This window comes from Neofelis nebulosa, chromosome 14, assembly GCF_028018385.1.
Source record: "Neofelis nebulosa isolate mNeoNeb1 chromosome 14, mNeoNeb1.pri, whole genome shotgun sequence".
Lineage (NCBI taxonomy): Eukaryota > Metazoa > Chordata > Mammalia > Carnivora > Felidae > Neofelis > Neofelis nebulosa.
The window spans coordinates 10,203,983-10,218,453 of record NC_080795.1 but is presented as its reverse complement, the minus strand read 5'-3'; the positions used below and the strand labels follow the sequence as shown (position 1 = coordinate 10,218,453).

The window sequence follows — 14,471 nt, the reverse complement described above, 5'->3', positions numbered from 1 at the left end:
GAGCCCGATGTGGGGCTCGAACTCACGGACTGTGAGATCATGACCTGAGCTGAAGTCGGACACTCAACCGACTGAGCCACCCAGGCGCCCCCTACACATATTTTAATATAGAATTGAATTTCAGAAGAAACAGCAAATCCTAAAAATGAAAAAGAAAATGTAGCAAATGAACTTAACTACATATAAGTTGAGGGGTAACTACAGTAATTTGTGTCTCTGGTGAGATGCAGCCTGAGTAGAAAAAGAATTGCAAAAAAGGTGGCAAATGTTTTAGTAGTAATATTGTTGTCAGTACTTTTGGTATTATTATTTTGAAACTGTTCGTTATTCACACACGCACGTAGATTTATGTGAAGCAAATGAGGAGTATGTTGATGCTGTGACAGAGATTTTGAGTACGAAAGAGATACAAATCCAATAGTAAAGGCGTTAAGTTAAAAGCCTGATCTTACTTTTGAATTGGAAACATTTATGTGGATTCATATACTTTTCTTTTAAAAGAAAGCATTTTCGGGGCGCCTGGGTGGCGCAGTCGGTTAAGCGTCCGACTTCAGCCAGGTCACGATCTCGCGGTCCGTGAGTTCGAGCCCCGCGTCAGGCTCTGGGCTGATGGCTCGGAGCCTGGAGCCTGTTTCTGATTCTGTGTCTCCCTCTCTCTCTGCCCCTCCCCCGTTCATGCTCTGTCTCTCTCTGTCCCAAAAATAAATAAAAAACGTTGAAAAAAAAAAAATTTTAAAAGAAAGCATTTTCTAGCTCTCCCCTCAGAAAAGTAAGAATCAAGCAGTTTTCCTGCTTTCTCTGTACAACTTGTACTTTTAGGGTAACCAGATCACAGATAAATACTGTCAAGTTGTTCTCTATTAATGAATTCTAGATAATAAACACAGAAAGAATGATAAAAATTTCAGTTCCTAATGAGCAATGGGATCAGGATGGCCAGCTATGGCCCCGGGTTCAAAATCTGGCCTGCCACTTCTCTTAAATTGCATTGTTGTTCTTTTAGTTAATGGTTTGCCTATGTACTTTCTAGTTACAATGTATTCTAGTTCTTTGGTGACTTCTGTTATGTTCATGAGCAATAATCCTTTGTATTTTGATCCCTAGGAAAATCAGAGGCTCCTTAAAAATATGTTCAAAATCAGTTATTTTTGAACCAGATGCAATATCCCAGCCCATCATTAAGGTAAATGCATCTTAAATGTGAACAGAGACATTCTTACTCTTTGTGTATATCTTACCTTTGCTTATTTTTATAATATTTCTCCCTCAATTTTATCCAGATTCCTTTGAGAGATTGTATAAAAATAGGAAAACATGAAGAAAATGGATCCAGTAGACACTTGACAAAGTATGTCTTTGTCGGTAACTATTCAATTTTACTTCTGCCAAAAAATTCTGTATATTTAATGACTTTTATCTGCATTGTAGGGCAAAATCTGGGGCGATTTCACTCCTTTTCAGTCAGGTAAGAAGCACACAGTGAATATTTTTTTCTTAACCCGAGTAAAAACACGCACACACCATTTTGGGTTTTTTTAGCACAGTGAAATTATTGGTAGAAATCTCAGACGAAGACTGCTGGAATAGATCTTTAAATGCTTTTAATATTGAACCATTGAGAAATATTCTTAAAATTTTTTATTTATTTTTGAGAGAGAGAGAGCGAGCGCACAAGCGGGGGAGGGGCAGAGAGAGAGGGAGACACAGAATCCGGAGTAGGCTCCAGGCTCTGAGCTGTCAGCCCAGAGCCCGATGCGGGGCTCGAACCCATGAACCATGAGATCGTGACCTGAGCCAAAGTCGGACACGTAACTGGCTGAGCCACCAGGGGCCCCGAGAAATATATTTTTTGAAAGCTGTGATCACTAATGAGATCCTTAATGTTTATAAAGTTGTGTGATGCCCACAGGCTTGTGGTTTCGTCCTGAGGATCATGATGGTGTCCGTGGGTTGAGATGAAACCACCGCAGCCCCCCCTCGTCCCCCCCTCCCCCCAGGCCTCCTGGCCACTTAGTCGGTGGGGGCCAGCAGCACAGCACTGAGTAGGATCTCGGCTCGACTCATGGTGACAGCAGGCCACCAGCTCAGGATGTGCCGGCTTGTACAGTGATGAGGCTTGGGGTCATGACCTCTTACTCATTCCAGATGTATTCCGTGTACAATGATGTACCCAGTGCTGTGCTTACTGCTGGCAACACAGAGAAAATTAAAATACGGTTTTTCTCCCATCATATACTTAGTTCGTTCATAGATTTTTTTTTTTTTTTAACTTATAAATAAGAAAGGAGTCAAGGGCCTCTCCCACTTGCTTTTTGCTCTGGATTTTACCTTTTTTATCTTTAAAATGAGAGGGTTAGAGATCACGTTGCCCCAACTATCTGCAGAGGCCTAGTTCCATGAAGTGGATTTTCTCAAAGGGAAGTCATTCCACGGTCAAGTAAGCGTAGGAGGGAGATGATTGGAGCAGAGGCTGCTCCGGTGGGTTTTTTTCGGATCACCTACCCCTTCTGTTCATGGAACACTTTTTTTTTTTTTTTTTTTTTTTTTAAGTTTATTCATTTATTTTGAGAGAGAGAGAGCGAGCAAGGGAGGGGCAGAGAGAGAGGGAGAGAGAGAATCCCAAGCAGGCTCTGTGCCCAGCACAGAGCCCGACATGGGGCTCAAACTCACAAACTGTGAGATCGTGACCTGAGCCAAGATCAAGACTTAGATGCTTAGCCGACTGAGCCATCCAGGAGGCCCCATGGAACACTTTTTAATGTGTATTGAAAAGTGTTTTATGAAAGCAGGGAGATAAACAGATGAGGTGATTTTCTAGGTCTACCTTCCATGATTCAGTTAGTTTCCAGGAAGAAAACATTTGAAACCAGCCTATCTTTGACTTCCTGTTGTTTTACCTGGTATAAATGAAAACAGTTAAAGCCATCTATTACTGGAGGTGGGGTGGGGGGAACACCATAATTCTGGCCTGCACCTGTGCTCTCATTATTTCTGTAGTATCATCCTACATCATAGCTTTGTTCTAGAAAGTCCACTTCTTGAAAGGAAGAGGTACTTTCTCAATTGGAAGCGTGGTTTCCATTATACAAATGATCCATTTTAGTCATTTACAGACTTAGTAGCAGAGGTCTCGTGTCAGACTAACTCAAAATCAACTTAAGTATACAATTAAAAGCAGCTCAACTTTTGTGGCTTTTGATTACTTTAAGAGGTCACACTTGTTTCAGAACTATGTTATGGTTCTTTAGGCTTTAGAGAGTAGGTGTTTGTGTAAATAATAGTTTTTATTCATGCATTTATATATTCAGTATATATATTCACGGCTTTGAAGGCATAGGGAAGAATAAAGTATTCAAAGCCCCTCTCCCCATGGACTTTACTGTTTGATGGGGGCAACAGACAATAAGCAGACATCTTCTGTACTGAAGAAAATGCAAACAGGACAAAAGAATTGAGAATGATGAGGAAAGCAGGAGCTGCTTTACAGAGAATGGTCAGCGGTGCCCGGCCGCAAAGGCACATGGGAAGGCACACCACTCAGAAAGGCTGAGGGAATGAGCCAGGCAGCTGCCGAGTGGTGGGGGCCTGAGAGGCGAAGGTCCTGGCAGGTGGCAGGCCCAGTGCAGGTGAACGTGCCTGGGGCGAGGGATGAAGGGCAGCGGGGAAGGGAGGTGGGGCGGTGGTGGGCTCTGTGTCACGGAGGCCCTGTGGGGTAATAAGCAGTCCACATAAAGCACAAAAGAGAATAAATAACCCCTGACAGCTGAGTTGTGTGTGTTGGTAAATCTCTTGGAGGCTGGGTAGGGAATGTGCTGTAGGGGGCATGAGCGGAAGCAAGGAGAGCCTTGAGGGGTATTGAGAACCTGGAGGTTTTAGTCCAGGATGGTAGCAATGGGAGGGTGAGAGGTGGCCAGTGTCTGGATACATGCTGAAGAAAAACCTAACAGGTGTACTGATGGGTTCGTTGCAAGGTACAAAGGAGAACAGTCAGGAATGACCCCCAGAAAGGTGGATAGCAAGGCCCTTCATTGCCGTCAAGGAGCCTGGGGAAGAGCAGGCTCTGTTGAGAAGGTGACCTCTGAGAGGAAAAGTCTGGCGGGCCTCGGGAGCATTGGTCTGGGTTTCAGGGAGAAGGCTGAGGCGACAGACATAAGCTGGGTGAAGCCCTGGGCCTGGATGAGGTTTCTAGGGGCCGGGTGTACACAGAGGGGCCTGAGGACTAGACCCAGCAAGTCTGCCTCGGGAGGTTGGGAAGAGAGAGGGTCTGAAGGAAGACAGAAGGGGCAGCGGGCGAGGCCAGGGAGGGCTGGGAGCCGGTGGCTGGAAGCCAGCTGGACAGCTGCTTCAGGAAGAGCCATCCTGAGCTCCGAGAAGCAGAACCCGGGAAATGCTCAGAACAGACCCTTGAGTTTGGTGACCTGGAGATCTGGTGCACCTTTTATGACCTCAGGAGTGGATTCACCCCTGTACTGTGTGATGTGGCTAAAAACCCACCCAGGGCCCAAGAGAAAGTACCGTCAGCTCTTGCAAAGAGTTTTGCCACAAAAAGGAACAGAAACAGTAAAATGAGGATATAAGACCCAAGGGAGGGTTCTTATCTCTTGTTTGTTTCAAATGTGAGAAAGTACAGCAAGCGTTATCACCATAGGAGCCGAGTTTCTGAACAGCTGGCAGGTGGAGGGAGGTCTACATTTTGTGGCCTAGTAGAGGGACCGCTTCTGAGGGCCTGGGCACACCCATCAGCATGGCAGGAGGGAAGGCAGGGACACGGGTAGGGCTCCATGCCCTGGCGGGTGTCATTGCTTCTTGGACATGGTTGCTAACATACAGTGTAGGCAGGTGACCAGTGCGTGTAAGACACCCTATGCCCAGATCACCTACAGAGAAGGGAAGTTTCTTTATGTTAATAAGCATATCTCATACCACAGTGACTTTGTTTTACCCGTTTCTTAGAAAATTGGCACTTCGATTAGCTTCCTTCCTCTGTCTGCTTGGTTACTGGGTACAGGTCATGACATTCATAAAACATCTTGGGGATTTTACTTACCCGGCAGTGATTGCTACCTTGCTGCCTTGATGAATCCCTTTTTAAAATTTGTTATCCTGGGGCGCCTGGGTGGCGCCGTCGGTTAAGCGTCCGACTTCAGCCAGGTCACGATCTCGCGGTCCGTGAGTTCGAGCCCCGCGTCGGGCTCTGGGCCGACGGCTCGGAGCCTGGAGCCTGTTTCTGATTCTGTGTCTCCCTCTCTCTCTGCCCCTCCCCCGTTCATGCTCTGTCTCTCTCTGTCCCAAAAATAAATAAAAAACGTTGAAAAAAAAATTAAAAAAAAAAAATTTGTTATCCTAACACTACAACTTTAAAGCCATCCTAAGAGCAATGCAAGTGCTTTTGGAAATAGAGATTATGTTCACACTGATTTAATTTGATGCATAATATCTTAATTTATAGTAACTTATTACTGAGAATTTTTAATTATCTCACACGTAATTGATTTGTCCTTCCCAGGTATATTTCATTAAAGAACACAATATTGTTGCGCCGTATAAAATAGAAAGGGTAAGTAAAGCTTTTCATTTATTCCCGGCACTTTATATAGTGATTTTAAGCAGTAAGATTTTGTGATTTTATTAACATCTTTAATCGAATAGAAGAATAATAAAGAGTATTTAAAGCTTGTTACCAGCAGTTATAACAGAATTACCCAAGGGAGCCACAGACTTTAGTCCAAGAGATTTCAATAAATTTTTGACTTAAAAAAATAAATGTGTCTAATGGGGGGGAGAAATAAAGCTTAAATTATTAGATTAGCAATTGAAATCAGAATGTGTGTCATTTATAAGGTTATTTGCTAACTGTATTTTTTAAAATGTTTAAGAAATATTTATAGGATATAAAATGCCCTTGAGAGCTGAATAATAATTTATAAATTGTCTTAATTGAGAGAGCTATGAGTATACTTGCATACATTTCTGGTTTTCCAGGCCTTGTCAAGGAAGCATAGGCATCACATTTAACCGTTCTGTACATCACTTCATTCTTTGGCTTCAGCTTAATATATAGTAAAGGGGTAACTCCTACCAAAAGAGGGTTTTTACGGGACCTGCATTCAGGCTGGTGCTCTGCACATGGACACCACCGTGAATGAGGAAAAGCCACCCTCTTGGAGCAAACAGCCCCACAGGCTAAACCTCCGTCTGTCATAGGCCAGCCTGCAGTGTCTCAGCACTTGGGGAACTCGCAGACTACATGCTGTGGCTTTGAGGTTTATGCACAAGAAACACTGGCATTTACCAGTCAGAAACTGTAGATATGAGATTTAATTGCTCTCCACTGGTGCTGTTGGCATTTGGGGAAGGATGGTTCTTAATGGTGTGGGGGCATCCCTCACACTGCAGGTATAGACACCCTACTCACTGTTCCCCCTGGTGTTGAGTAGGACCTCAATGCACTGGGGTAGTAGGAACCCCACCGCCAAGTTGAGACCCACTGCCTGGGGGACTCTCCCTCCCATCGCTCTCCTGATATCCACAAAGCTGTTCTTGGTCCATTGAGAAGTTATGTAAAAGGAGATGAGGGAGGTTTCCGAAGCAGAGAAGCTCTGTTGCTTCAGCGTAAACTGGGTGTGATTTTCAGATTGAAAAAGAGGGATAGTGACATTGGTGGTGACCATGAGAGATGGCGGAATAGGAAGCCCTCGTTCCTCTCATGGAGACCCTGATTCAGTCAACAATACATGGACCACCAGTGCCTTTTGTGACAAACCTGGAAACCAGTTAAGAGGCCCTGCACCCCAGGTTAGCATGGAAACAGCCCCACTGAAGCCAATAGGGATGTTTGTAACATCCTTTCAATATAGTCCCGCCCCCAGTACTGTACCACGTGACGGGAGGGAACTCACAGCTCCTCCCAGGAGAAGACAGGACCGTGTCCAACCGTGTGTCCAACCGTGTGTCCGGGACCGTGTTCTGACTGTTGGGGTGGCTGCCCGAGGGACTGGCTTCAGTGTTGCCTGTGTTGGGGCGGTGACAGGACCCAGCATGCTCTAGATGCCTGGGGCCACCGACCACAAGGAAAAGCTGGGCATCAGGCTGCCGCTCCAGGGACCTGTGGTGCAGCAGACGGAGGACAGTGCAGCCCAGCAGACGCTCCCTCAGGGCTAAGAGGAGAGAATGTGACAAATCACATTAACCATCACAGGAGATATTCACCTGCCCTCTGAGCACCTAAATGTTTGAAGCAAACATTGACAGAATTGAAGGGAGAAATTGATAGCAACACAATAAAAATAGAAGATCTCAATGCCCCACTTCCTTTTTTTTTTTTTTTTTTTTTTTTTTTTTTAATGTTTCTTTATTTTGAGAAAGAGCACACAGTCGGGGAGGGGCAGAGAGAGAGAGAGCGAGAGAGAGAGAGAGAGAGAGAGAGAGAGAGAGAGAATCCCAAGTAGGCAAGTAGGCTCTGTGCTATCAGTGTAGAACCTGACGCAGGGCTCGATCTCACGAACTGTGTGTGAGATCATGACCTGAGCCAAAATCAAGAGTTGGATGCTTAACCGGGTGCCCCTCGATGCCCCACTTTCAATTATAGGTAGAGCATCCAGACAGAAGGTCAGTTAGGAAACAGAGGATCTGAACAACAGTATAGACCAGATGAACCTAAGAGACATACAGAGAACACTCCACCCAACAGCAGCAGAATACACATTCTTCTCAGGAGCACAAGGAACATTCCCTAGGACATAGCACATGTCAGGTCACAAAATGAATTTAAGAAGATTGAAGTCATACCAGACATCTTTTCTGACCGTGGTGGACTAAAACTAGAAATACATAGCAGAAGGCAAGTTCACAGGCGTTACCAGCAACGACCTGTAGGTCAAAGAAGAAATGGGGCAATTAAAAAACACCTCGAGACAAAATCGAAAACGGAACATGCCTAAACTTACAGGATGCGGCAAAAGCTGTACTGAGGGGGAAGTTTCTAGTGATACGTACCTACAGTCAGGGAAGGAAACATCTCAGATTTAAAAACCTAACTACACACCTCGAGAAATGAGAGAAAACAGCCAACTGAGTCCAAAGTTGCAGAAGGGAAGAAATAATAAATGTAGCAGTAATGTCTGGCAGGGTCTGCTCCTGCCCCCTCCCCCACCCCCCAGCTCTCATTCCAGGGGGAGGAGCCGGCAGACACGGGCACAGCCCAGCAGAGGCATTGCAAATGTTCCTAAAGTAGTATGGTTGGGCTTCTTCTCTTCCCTTGATTTGATTTGTTTCCCTTCTTCTTAGGGCACAATGGAGTACGTTTTTGAATTGGATGTTTCAGGGAAAGTGGAAGATGTCGTGGAAACGTTGCTTCAGGTAAGCCAGCGCCTTCCTCGGGCATTCCCTGGGCAGAGAATTCAAAGCACGCTTAGGCAGAAACTTAAAAACAGAAAAAAAAATCTTATTTATACATCTCTCTAAAACCATAATTTCTTTTCTAAATATGAAGCAGATTTACTTGAATATGTTGCATTTGAACACTGTATGTTAGGAAGAAGTCACAGATGTATCAGAAGTGATCTTACCTGTTACCGAGGAACAGAATGATTGCTGGTTTTCATTGCTTCTAAGGAAATATCTTTGTTATCGTTTTGGAGAAAAAAAAATAAAATCTTGTACATTTGTATATTGTAGCTTCACAGAGCGTCCTGCCTTGACAAACTTGGGGACCAAACTGCTATGGTAAGAGTTTCTAAAGATCGGTGTCCTTTTCGTGAATTAAATTGTATTGAGGTTTCACTCCTAAATCCTAATTTTTTAATGGTTCTGTTTTAATAGATAACCGCTATTTTGCAGTCGCGTTTGGCTAGGACATCATTTGACAAGAACAGGTAAGTTTTTAATGATTTCGTTCCCAGATTCTAAAAGCAGCAGATGTCTTTGATCCGTGTGCCTCCTTTGGCCTGTCCCAGACCGCCGATGTCACCGTCCCGGCCCCCAGACCTGCGTGTTGTCGGGAATGTCCCTGCCTCCGCTTCTCCATCCTGACTTGGGTCAGCCAGACAGGCCTGTGGACTGATGCTCACTAAGATCTTTCTAGGCCGTCAACTTCCGTCTTTTCACCCTGCTGTTGGCCTGAGTTCAGGCCCCCACTGCCTTCACTCAGAACACTGTAGCGGCTGTGAGCTTGTCCACCTGACTCCAGTCTTCTCTTTTCCTATTCTCTCTTCCCTACCGAGCATGCCTTGAAAATGTGCTTTTTCTAAGGAACTTGATTATGTCGCACGTCTGTTTAAAACTCTTCAGGATTTCCAGCTGCCCTCAGGGTAAAGTCTGAACCTTACGTGGCTTAGGTTCTAGCCCTTGTGTGTGCAGTATGTGTGGTCGCTGGTGTCCTGTGGAATTCTGTGCTCCAGCTCTTTGCATCTATGCAGATCCTGAATCAAATGGTCTCTGAGCCTTCCTGCATGTTCCCTGTACTGAGAGCATTCAGCCTCCTTCCTCTTTTGCATCTGGCTGACTCTTACTTATTCTTCTGATTTCAGCTTGGCTGAAGTCACTTGTTTCCAGTTGTTCTGGAAAGTCTTATCCGACCCTTCAAGCTGTAATAGGTACCTTACGAAGGTGTCCTGTGGGGACTGGGAAACTATATTCCTACTAGTCCGGTGATTTTTTTCATTGATTTTCTCAGCTTTTCTAAGTATACAACATATTTCCTGCAAATAATTATGCTTTTTGTACGGACCTGTGTTCTTACTGGTTTCTTGCCTTCTATTAAGTAGATCTGCATTTCCTCTCTAATACCACTGTCTCAATCATTCTAACTGTATAATAACTCTTGATATTTACAGGTTCAGGGCCTCACACTTTATTTTCCTTTTCAGTTTATGTCTTTGCTATTCTTGGCCTTATCCTGCACTTCTATGTGCATTTAAGAACAGCTTGTCAAGTTCCATAAAAGAAAGCCCGCTGGGATTCTGATTGGGATTGCAATGAATCACTCATTTATTTAGGCCTTCTTTAACGTCTTCCTTATGATTTTCTCTGTAAAGGTCTTTCCCCACTTGTGTTAGATTTATTCCAGGGACTTCATATTTCTGACAGTGTTGTAAATGATGTCCTAAAAAGTCCTTTCCTGTTCATTGTTGATACATGGAATGCAGTGGATTTTTGTGTATTCAGTTTGTGGCTAAACTTTGTGATCAGTTCCATTAACTTTATATGTAAATTCTTTAATATGTACAAAATCTTGTCATAAATTATTACAGTCCCTGTTCACTAAATACCATTTTTATTTTAGATTCTTATTTCAGATTCGTACATTTGTAATGACTCCAGCTTAAGACAACGTAGAAAGTATTGGTTGAATAGACTCATTTATGGATTATCATATGCCAGGCTTTTGCTCCAGGCTTATGTTTATAAATGAGATTAGTTTGTAATATTCTGTTTTATTGCTATCTTTGTGAGATTTGTGACCTTACACTACATTTTAGAGTGTTGAAGCACTTGCCAGGAAAGCCATCTGGCCAATAATGTTTCTCTGTTTATGTTTGTTTGCTTCTCTTTCTGTTTCACCTATAAAGCATTAATTTTTCTTTCTGTTTTAATACTTGCAGGATATTTTAGGTAAATGGATTGCCAGGGGAAGAATAGCTTCCTTTTTAGGAAGGAAAAGGAATAAGAAGAATTAGCTTCTCTTGACCTACTTAGAATGCATAATTCTGAGTAGCGATTTTTTCAGTCCTGGGCTTCAGCATCGCATTAATTTTAAAAATGGCTCACTGTGGAGGTTTTAATTTAATCCAGCCTCCAAAATGTTAGGCTGAAGAATTTAGAAAAGAAACTTTTACTGTATAAAATGCCATATTCCCGTGTGGTATACTTCCTCTCAAAGAAAGGTAAACTTTGACCATCATAGTTCCAAGGAAATACTTTCTTATTGAAGAAATAAAAGATAACTACGTTTATTTTTCTCTACCGTTCATTCTGAAAATTTTCAAATCCTCACAAGTCCGAAGAATAAGATAATGAACAGAGATACCCTATGAGTCACCAAGGGTTAATTTGTTAACATTTTGTCAGATTTGCTTTAGTTCTTGCACGTTCTGTGTTTGTGTGTGTACAAGTAGATGTGTGTGTATATATATGTGTGTGTGTATGTGTGGGTGTATGTCTGATATTTATATTTCCTTTATACTTACATATATGTGTATATACATTATAAGTCGTGTGTACTTGTACGTAAATGTGTTACATATAAAATATTCTTTTTCAGAATCACTAGAAATTACATTGCAAGACATGACACTTTACCCATAACTATCTCAACTTGTGTCTTTTACAAGGATCTTCTCTGGCACCCCTCCATTTTGTTACAGTACTCAAGTGGCAATCATTCTATAGCATCATGTAATTTATAGTGTCATATTCAAGTTGCCCCCATATGTACCCCAAAAATCCCCTTGAAAGTCTTTTATTTTTGACTAATTTGGGGTATAAAGGAAAGGTGTAAAGATAGCACACAGAGTTCTACAACTCACCTGCTTTCTCCTGTTGTTATATGGTTAGTCTGTCGATGTGGCCATATTTGGTTGGACAGATTCCTAGATTTGTGATTTCTTTTGTTGCTACTTAAATGTTTTCTTCCAATTATTTGTTACTGGTATGTAGAAATACAGTGTTTTGTTGTTGTTGTTGTTGCCTGCTTTGATTTTTACATCCACCTTGTATCCTGTGACATTTCCAGGTTTACTCATTAGTCCTGGTGGGTTTCTTTAAATTGCGTAGATTTCTGTATACATAATCGTTTCATCTGTGAATAATGACAGTTTCACAGAAATCCTCATGGCTTTTATTTCTGCGTTTTGCCTCATTGTGCTGTTTAATTAATGGATGTGATGGGAGCACATACTTGCCCTGTCCTTGATCTTACTGGAAAAGGGTTTGTTTCACTGCTGAAGAAAGAGGCTAGCTCTAGGTTTTTTATAGATGCCCTTCATCAGAATGAGGAAGCTCCATTTTATTCCTGGTTTGCGGAGAGCATTTTCAATAATAGGTTTAGAGTTTTGTTAATTTTTTCTTCTGCACTTCTTGAAATGATCATTTTTTTCCCACTTTATTCTGTTAATGTTGTGAATTACATTGATTGATTCTTTTTTTCAATGTTCAACCAACCTTATTCATGGGATAAATCCAACTTGATCATAATGTATTCTCCTTTTTTTATTACTTGATATCACTAGGTTTGCTTTGCTAGTATTTTGTAAAGGATTTTTGCCTCTATGTTCATGAGGGATGTTGCTCCATAAATCTTTAATGTATCTGTCGGGATTTGCTATCAGGGTTCTATTGGCCTCATCAGATGAGTTTAGCAATGTTCCGTCATCCTGTTTTCTGAAAGACTGCTTGTCAGATTATATTTCTTTCTTAAGTTTTTAACAGAATTCATTGGTAAAGCCATATAGGCCTGAGGGCTCTTACTCATTTATTTACTAGACATGAGACTGTGTATGTTGTCTGTTTCTTCCTGTGCCTGTTTTGGTTACGCTGTGTTTTTCAAAAAATTTGTCCACTTCATGGCACATTTATTGGTGTGAAATGGTTATTGTCCTTTTAATGTCAGTAAGATCTGTCGTGATGGTCGTCCCTCTTTCACTCCTTACATTGAAGCTGTGTGTTTTTTCTTTCTTTGCCAGCTTTTCCAGGGCTTTGTCAATTTTATTAACCTTTCGAAGAGCCAACTTTTGACTTTATTGATTTTTCTCTACTTTTCTATTTTATATAAAATGGATTTCCCCTCTTCTGATTTCCTTCCTTCAGCTTCCTTTGGGTTTAACTGTTCTTTTTCTAGCTTCTTACAAAAATCAGATCAGCAATTTTAGACCTTCTTTTTGTACTTACATGTAAATTGACCTCTAAGCACGGCTTCACCTGAAGCCCACACATTTTATGTTTTCACTGTCATTACTGCAAAAATATTTTGTAATTTCCTGTGCCATCTCTTCTGCGACCCATGGATTATTTAGAAGTGTGTTATTTAACTTCAGCCTATTTGGGGATTTTGTTATTGTTACCGACATTTAGTTAAATACCATCTTGGTTCAGAGAATACGTTCCATATGACTCCAGTCTTTTGGTATGTTGAGATTTGCTTTCAGCCCAGCATATGGGCTGTCTTGGTGAAAGTTACGTATGTCCCTGAAAGGAAGGTGTGCTGGGCAGTTGTTGAATATAGTGTTGAGTAAATGCCGTTTGGTTCCACCTGGCTGATGGTTGTTTTGATCATCTATACTCTGGCAAGTTTTTGTTGATTTGTTTTATCAGTTACCGCGAGAAGGGTGTTAAAATTGCCAGCAATGATTGTGGGATTATTCCCCTCCCATTTCTGTCAGTTCATGGCTTGTATATTAGGAAGCTATATTGTTAGGTTCACGTACATTTTGATGTGTAATGTCTTCTTTTTTTCAAATGTTTATTTTGACAGAGAGACAGAGAACGTGATGAGTGGGAGAGGGTGAAAGAGAGAGAGAGGGAGGGAGAGAGGGAGGGAGGATCCCAAGCAGGCTCTGCACTATCAGCCCAGAGCCCGACACAGGGCTCAGTCTCACGAACCACGAGATCATGACCTGAGCCGAACTCAAGAGTCAGATGCTCAACCGACTGAGCCAGCCAGGAGCCCTAGATGTGTAATGTCTTCTTGATGCCCTGAACCCTTCATCATTATGAAGTATCCCTCTTTATCCATTTGTCTTGAAGTCTGCTTTGTCCTCTCCTAATCTGGCCATACGAGTTCCTCATATGGTATGATGGCATGGTATTTCCTTTTCTGTTCCTCTACTTTTTTTTTTTTTTTTAATTTTTTTTTTTTAATGTTTATTTATTTTTGAGACAGAGAGAGACAGAGCATGAACGGGGGAGGGACAGAGAGAGAGGGAGACACAGAATCGGAAGCAGGCTCCAGGCTCTGAGCCATCAGCCCAGAGCCCGACGTGGGGCTCGAACTCACAGACCGCGAGATCGTGACCTGAGTTGAAGTCGGACGCTTAACCGACTGAGCCACCCAGGCGCCCCATCTGTCCCTCTACTTTTAACCTGTCTGTGTCTTCATTCTGTTACCAGACAACACACACTTTATGTAGTTGAGTCTTGCTTTTCATGCAGTCTGACACCCTCCCTTTTTAATTGGGATGCTTAATTCATTTGTAATTATGTGTTATTAATATAGTTGCTTTTAAATCCCCTATCTCAGTATTTGTTAGCATTCCATTTGTTCTTGGCTTTTCTGACTCTCCATTCTTGCCTTCTTTGGGGTAAATCTAATATTTCTAAGTAGTCCATTTTGTCTACTGTCTTGACTTTTTAAGCTGTGCCACTTTGTATCATTTTTAGTGGTTGCTCTAGAGATTACAGTAGGCACCTGGGACCATAGTGTATCTTCGATAATATTACACTACTCTACAACAATGCTTTACAGAGTGTATTTCCAT

At 42.3% G+C, this 14,471-nt stretch overlaps 1 protein-coding gene across 2 annotated transcripts in view; it reads left to right on the top strand.

Moving 5' to 3' along the window:
• Positions 1-14,471, top strand: part of NSMAF (neutral sphingomyelinase activation associated factor) — a 62,851-nt gene that overhangs the window by 20,744 nt on the left and 27,636 nt on the right. For both annotated transcript variants that reach the window (XM_058699645.1, XM_058699646.1), the window contains exons 3-9: positions 1,105-1,183; positions 1,281-1,348; positions 1,429-1,465; positions 5,507-5,557; positions 8,287-8,358; positions 8,677-8,724; positions 8,821-8,873. In XM_058699645.1, coding sequence (XP_058555628.1) covers positions 1,105-1,183; positions 1,281-1,348; positions 1,429-1,465; positions 5,507-5,557; positions 8,287-8,358; positions 8,677-8,724; positions 8,821-8,873 — 408 coding nt within the window. The remainder of the gene's footprint in view (positions 1-1,104; positions 1,184-1,280; positions 1,349-1,428; positions 1,466-5,506; positions 5,558-8,286; positions 8,359-8,676; positions 8,725-8,820; positions 8,874-14,471) is intronic.